Source organism: Cibotium barometz, chromosome 5, assembly GCF_041138505.1.
Source record: "Cibotium barometz isolate CiBa-2024 chromosome 5, ASM4113850v1, whole genome shotgun sequence".
NCBI classification, from domain to species: Eukaryota; Viridiplantae; Streptophyta; class Polypodiopsida; order Cyatheales; family Cibotiaceae; genus Cibotium; species Cibotium barometz.
Window position 1 is genome coordinate 64,276,977 of NC_141050.1, and position 7,356 is coordinate 64,284,332.

General features: G+C 42.9%; 1 protein-coding gene across 1 annotated transcript; it reads left to right on the top strand.

Annotated features, from left to right (window-relative positions):
• Positions 1 to 290: 290 nt before the first annotated feature.
• On the top strand, positions 291 to 4,023 carry LOC147638766 (protein NRT1/ PTR FAMILY 8.1-like). Its single transcript, XM_086798735.1, has 4 exons — positions 291 to 1,055; positions 1,161 to 1,378; positions 1,779 to 2,344; positions 2,790 to 4,023. Exons 1-4 carry the CDS (start codon positions 899 to 901, stop codon positions 3,631 to 3,633), a joined length of 1,785 nt encoding a protein of 594 aa, XP_086654861.1. The 5' UTR covers positions 291 to 898; the 3' UTR covers positions 3,634 to 4,023.
• Positions 4,024 to 7,356: the final 3,333 nt, after the last annotated feature.

Here is a 7,356-nt window from a genome sequence, read left to right on the forward strand (position 1 = left end):
TGGAAGTCAACTCGTTCAGGGAGGTTAGATCTCTTACTGTGGAGAATTTTGCATCTAAATCTTCCAGTGAGGGGACTCACATGTAGGTGGAAGGATGGCAACCCCTAGTGTCCTCTTTGTAGGTGCAAAAAGGAAACAATGAAGCATGCCTTGTGGGAATGCAAGGACGTTCACCCTCTGTGGACCAAAGTCAAACAGCTTTTGTATGAATGTGGGGTGGTGGATAATCTCAACTGGAAACAAGCATTACTTGGCTGCAAAGTTGAACCCAACAATTTACAAGATGTGGCATACCATCAGACATTATATGCTCAATGCCATCTGGGAGAACAGGAATGCTAGGATACATCATGGCATTGGCAGAAATATCTCTAGCCCAAGATCCTCAGTTAAGGAACTTCTTCTAGAAGCATGCAAACTAGCCAAGAACAATGGAAGTAGGAAGAGATCAACCACTGCAAAGCTTCTAAGCAAGAAGCTAAGCAAGCTGAGAGACTAACCCCTGGGTCTTGTATCATACTTTGATACAACACTATTAATTAAATCACTTTTGCATTAAAAAAAAGTCTAAAAGGGCCCTTGAAGTCCAAAATGGGGTTCAAATTTAAGCAGTGAATGCACCGATTTGAGCCGTAAAAATTACCTTGAAAGGCGATTTTTTTAAAACACTGTCCTTGAGTTTGTCTTCTTCTCATTTAATTCTCCCTCAAGTACTCATCGCATGCAATGGGTTTTCAGATAGTGCATGGAAATTGGCTTCCATTCTAGAGACTTTAACGGAACCACATGCTTTGCTCTGGTTACTTTGTGCGTTCTTCAAACATAACCGGTTGAAATTCATGTACAACGTGGAAACTGGAACTTAGTAGTAGCTCTGTGATTGCTAGAACTTCAGGATATGGAACGCCTTAATGTGGAATTGGAGATTAACGGGCAATTAGAGGAAAATGGTACGGATGCGGGTCTATACACCAAAGATGGATCCAAGGATCTGCATGGGAGACCGGCTTTACGAGCTAAAACGGGTCGTTGGAGAGCTGCAAAGTACATCATAGGTTGCTTATTATGTTGTTGCTGTTGTTCCTCCGTTTCCACCTAATTAAGCCTGATTGAAGGTTGTGTATACTCTTAACATGATCTTTGTGGATCAATAATTGCAGGAAATATAGGCCTCAATTGTCTTGGTTTCTATGGAGCTACCATTAATTTGGTGGGCTACTTTACCAAAGTTCTCCACCAGGGAAATGCCACTGCTGCTAACAATGTGAGCGTTTGGACTGGAACCTCCTCATTGTACCAAATCATTGGTGCCTTTCTTGGGGATGCCTATTGGGGACGGTATTGGACAAGCATAATTTTCTCCTTTATATATCTTCTGGTGAGTCAATTTGATAATCTATTGTTGTTGATCCTCGGATAATTACACTTATATAGCTCAATTTAGATCAGTACAGTAGTAGTAGACTCATGATTGATATGCCAAAGCATACCTAGCTGAATCAAGTACCCTTCACAGCTGCAGCTTCAGATCATTGGAGAAGCATGATTTAATTAAGGTAGCGAGCGCGCGCATGCACCCCTGTGCTCTTGCCTGTGTATGAACGCACGTGCTTATGAGCTGCTTGCTTTTAAGTGTGCACACATGCTTTTAAGCTACATACATGCATGTGCACCCGCACAGTGCACACATGCTTTTAAGCTTCATTCACTTGAGTAGAGCCTGATTAATTAAGGTAAGTCAAGAAAATCAACTAATCAGCTTGCACTATAACGATCAGGGGATGGGCCTTTTGACTTTATCGGCCGCATTACCAGCATTAAAACCTCCGCCTTGCCCTGCAAACACGGATCCTATCAACTGCAAGGAATTGTCCCCAGCGCGTGCCAGTGTTTTCTATTTGGCTTTGTATTTGACGAGCTTAGGATCTACAGCCTATCAGCCATGTGTAACGGCAATGGGAGCAGACCAATTCGACGAGGAAGATGAAGAGGAGAAGCAACAACAGAGCTCTTTCTTCAACTGGTTTTATATGGCAATGTGTGTTGGGTCCTTGTTTGCAAGCACCTTACTGCTTTATGTGGAGCAAAGCAAAGGCTGGGGACTGGGGTTTGGAATATGCTTGGGAGCAGTAGCGACGGGTGTGTTAATATTCATATCGGGTAGCCCAACGTATAGGCTTAACAGATCAGGGGGTAATCCCCTTCGTAGAGTGTTGCAAGTAATAGTGGCTAGTCTATGGAAATGGAAAGTTATGGTCGGTGATAATAATGGGTTGCATGAAGTGTTGGAGAAGGAGTCGGCGATCAAGGGGAGCAGGAAACTGGCTCATACCAAGGCCTTCAGGTAACGTCTCCTTTTTGTTAAGAAGAATCATTCCACATCACACAACAACGTCAACTGCTTTGTGTTCTTGTTGGTTCATGGGGCGTGTGTTGCGAGTCTAAGAGAGAGAGAGAGATATCACAGTTGTTTGTTTGTGTGTGTTTTGAGAGAGAGAGAGAGAGAGAGAGAGAGAGAGAGAGGTCACAGGTGTGTGTGTGTGTTTGTGAGAGTTAGAGAGGCCACAGGTGTGCGTGTGTTTGAGAGAGAGAGGGGCCACAGGTGTGTGTTTTTGTGTATGTGTGTGTGTGTGTGTGTGTGAGAGAGAGAGAGAGAGAGAGAGAATGTGAGAGAGTGAGACTGTGAGTGTGAGTGAAAAGATATATATATATATATAGAGAGAGAGAGAGAGTAGTGGTTATGTTCTTTTAATGACTAGGATTGATTAGTGTTTGGATTATTATGGAAGGTTTTTGGACAAAGCTGCAACGGAGACGCAGGAAGAGAGGGAGATGAGAACAACAGGCCTAGTAATTAGCGCCTGGCGTCTGTGTACAGTGACACAAGTGGAGGAGGTGAAGTATTTGCTGCGGGTGTTCCCAGTGTGGGTGACCACGATATTTTTTAGCACAGCCTATGTACAGATGGTCACACTCTTTATAGAGCAAGGTGCTCTCATGAACACTCAGGTGACGGGCGGCCTGGCTATCCCGGCTGCGACTTTAACCACAGTCGACGTCTTCTCCGTCATCCTATGGGTGCCCATCTACGACCGCATCATTGTCCGAGTGGTCAGCAAGTGGAGCGGTCGCCCACGAGGCCTCACGAGCTTGCAGCGTATAGGGGTTGGCCTCGCGGTTTCCATCTTACCCATGGTGGCCGCCGCTATTCTGGAGCGGAAAAGACTATGGTTAGCCCGACATGAAGGGGTGGTGACTACGGGCCAGCCAGTAACGGGCATGAGTGTGTTCTGGCAGGTCCCTCAATACGCGCTCGTGGGAATCGCCGAGAGTTTCACATTCATCGGTCAATATGAGCTCTTCTACGATGAGGCCCCGGATGCCCTCCGGAGCTTATCCATTTCCCTCGTACGCGTCGGTTATGCGCTTGGGAACTACCTCAACAGCCTCTTGGTCACTGTTGTCAACCGCTTCACCTCCACTCACTACCATGATCCTTGGATACCGCAGGACAACCTTAACCTTGGCCACATCGACCGCTTCTTCTGGCTTATCGCGGTCATGAGTGCCATCAATTTCTTCCTCTATCTTTGGTGTGCTCGCCGCTATCAATACACAGTCCATGTTGCTTAGAACGTCAGGATTTGCGACGACTTCGCCTTCACCTTCACATAGCTCTTCCAAACGAAAAGATGCCTTCACTTCAAGAGCATGATTCGGGACGGTCGTAAAAAACCATGTTATTTTAGAATTCTCTATTTTTAGACCTTATTCACCAGTGTAGAAATAAGCTTTTTCTCTGACCAGGAGAAAATAGGATAACCTTCAAGCTCAACCGGTTTTAATTGAAAAATACTTCAGAAATTCGGGGCTGAATGTTATTTTACAATTTTCTACTTCTAGACCTTACCACTAGGGTCAAAAATCAACTTTTTTTCTAACCAGAAAAAAAACATCCCAATGGGGGTTAATTCAAAAGTGGGATCCTTTGAATGTAAGTGGGGTTTGGTCAAAGGGTCATACCACCTTTGTTCTTCAATCTATGCATGACATAGGGCTTGGTCCAAGGTTCATTAAAGGAATACATACTCTTTTCGGTAATGCCAGTACAAAAGTGGATGCGAATGGACACCTTTCTAATCCATTTATTTTAAGAAGATCGATAAGATAGCTATCCTCTTGCTCCCGTGCTGTGTGCCATTGCGATATATGCTCTAGGTTGGCTTGTGGAGGATGCAATGAGCAATCTGCAAGATCTTAAAGGTATCTCCATCCCTAGTAGTCAAAAACAAATGTCTATAACAATTTGGTGATGACACGAACAATATGGTGCATAATGTTCCTCACTCCATTCATTCATTCTGGAAGTGTTTGCATATTTTGTGCTTGGCATCCAAATCTCAAATTAGACATTAAGAAATGGGGATCAAGACATTGCTCCAAGAGGCCCCTAAATGGTTGTTTGAGGGATGTAAGAGAATTCTGGAAGATAAAATATTTAGGCGGGCACCTTCATTTGAACCTCATTGGTTGGTGGTATCTCGCTCTTGGCATCTTGTACTTGATCTTCCACATGCTAACTTTCAATTCCCACTCCTCTTGAAAAATGCTCTTTGAATGAGGAATAACTTCCATGGTATTCTACTAATTCTTGTTATATAGGTTCAGTTGAAACACAACCTGGTATGAAAGAACACCCAAAGTGTTAATTAAACATGCACAAGGAACTATATAGTAAAAGCTAATGTTTAGATTTTCATGATCTTGAGGTAGCACAAATGCGTCTCTCTATTTGCTATAACTTTGTAGAGTCATTAATGGCCATAAATCCAATTGGATGTTTTTTCATAGCTGCTTTAGGACCTCGAAACACCACACCCTTTATTATAATATCCAAAATATAAATGTGGATTGTCTTGAAACCAACCTTCAGAATGTTTTGAATCATGCCATAATGATCAAGCATTATTGCTCGACTCTCTTGCTCAAAACTTGCCACATCTCTACTTGATCTCGTGTATTTCTCTTTGTATTTATATACATGTAATGTGCGAAAGTGTGTTGCCTCAGAGCACATGGCATTGTAAACCTTACACTATCACCAGCACCAACAAGCGAATTATGTATATCTAGAAATGAATAAACATATAATGAAATTCTATTTAGATTAGGTATTAAATATAGAGGAACACTTACTTGAGACCCACATTCTCTTGTGCACTCCCATTCCTCTTGTGCCCCCTCCTCTCCATCCTTTTCTATCTTGAGTCCATTTTTTCATCAAGCCACTCAATGCTACAATCTTTTGGAAGTGATATAAGGTTTGGTGGAAATCACGTGCTTGGTGAGAACATCCTAAACACTCTTCTCTACTCATTTCTAATCCTTCTTACCTCTTCATAATAGGCTATCCACCTCTTCATAACTTTACTAGTGAGACTACAAAATATATTCACCTTGTTCATTATTATTTTACCCATTCTCCTTTATCTTTCTTTGTGTTGTGGTACAAGCAACACCATTCATCCTCATTGCTCCATAATCTTAGTATTATGGGATCCACTTGATGGAGATACTTTGAAATATGGACACACGCTTCTTGCACTAACCACCCCTCTGCCGCCATGCTTCCTTCTAGCCTTGATCTTTGCCTAACACTAACTTCAAGATCTTTACATCATGAATTGCTCGAGAAAGAACATCCATCGAGCATGCACAAAATTATACATGGATAATTTATCTACTAAGTGTACCACACAAGATGTAGTTGACTAGTGAGTATAGATCTTGGGAAGTTCTCCTCAATTATACACACTACCTTCATCACCATTACTGGAGCAGCATCAATAGTGATGGATGTATCTCCTTGGATCTTAAGTACCTAATATGGAGATGACTTAATTTAACTAGCATAACCAACCCTCTGAGCTAGCATAACAACAAAAGAAAACCATGTTTGAATTTCACTTGCACATACCTCACCACCACCTCCATTTTGATCTCCACACCCACTAATTTATATGAGAAGAATGAACAATATACACCAAAATATTGTTATCAATGTTGCATTATCATAATTAAATAATCATAAAATATATATATATAAAGATTGAACATACATGTAACATCTTTTTGTGTCACTCATGTGAATTTAGTCCATATAATTGTGTTTCTCCTTTCTTCTTTGTTTTTGTGAATGCCCCTTTTAAAGAATGCATGACACTTATAGGTGTACAAAAGGATGCAATTCGTTCCTTCACTCTCTTGTGCTTCTTCCACTACAAGTGATGGGGAGCATAGCCGCATAAAGAGGAGAGATAGTAGAGAGAGGGTACCTGGGTAGGTATAGAGGTGTACACAATTACAGATCGTGGCTATGCATGTGGTTATAGCCACGCACTGCTAATATGTAGCTATAACTGTGAGGACGGCATTTCTGCATGGAAAAGACCATCACCCAGAATTTGGAAAAGTTGCATGTGCTTAAGCAGGGCAAGTGCACATTGGAGGATTATGCAGCTCGGTTTTGGGTCATGTTGCAAAGCGAGTTTCTCAAAATTAACATCCAGCATAGGAGGTGCTCAATGACTATTTTCTTAAGGGCTTGTCTAAGGATCTCCGTACAGCCTTAGCAAATGTGGATAAGGTTACCCCACGGAGCTACCAAATGTGATTGCGAGGGTGATCTTGGCCGTAGAATCCCTGGAGGATGAAGATACGCCCAGCAAGCGAAAATCCAAAAAGAAGTAAGGGAAAAGCTCATCTCATGGGAAGAAGCATAGTAGCTCTGAAGATTCTTTTGATAGTAGTAGCGAAGATTCGGATGCCGAACCGGTGAAAGCGACTAGGAAGACCCACAAGGGCGGGAAGGTCCTCGTCTGCTAAGTCATTGAAAGAGGTCTGGTGCTTGACGTGCCGCAATCGGGGTCGTCCTGCTCTACAGAGTGTTCACTCAATGAGAAATGGTGTGCAATCTGTACTTCTAATTCTCATAATATGAGTGATTGGTATTATAATGGGAGGGGCCAAAGTGCTAGAGGCCCCATTCAATGGAAGGATAAAGAGGAAAAGATCCTGCAATGGTATTTGCTCAAACAGTGGGAGGTTCGGATACTCCAGTGGAGGCTGGGGTCAAGGAGGAGGTCGTGGTGGTCGCGGTCGTGGTCAGGGTGGCCGAGGCAGTGATGACGATCGACCGTGCATCTATTTGTTTTGCACAGAGGAAGGGCATTGGCAAGATCGGAGTGCCCAGAGGCGCAGGAGTATGACTGCAGGAAGGCAGAGAGACAAGAAACGACAGCAGGGAAGCAACCAAGTGTGTCTATGGTTTAAATTGAGTCCCTTGCTGAGCAGGGA

Coding starts and splice junctions, on each gene's coding strand:
- LOC147638766 (XM_086798735.1), top strand. CDS start 899: ATGGAACGCCTTAATGTGGAATTGGAGATTAACGGGCAATTAGAGGAA. Junction 1,056..1,160: donor AGCTGCAAAGTACATCATAG/GTTGCTTATTAT, acceptor CAATAATTGCAG/GAAATATAGGCCTCAATTGT. Junction 1,379..1,778: donor TCTCCTTTATATATCTTCTG/GTGAGTCAATTT, acceptor TATAACGATCAG/GGGATGGGCCTTTTGACTTT.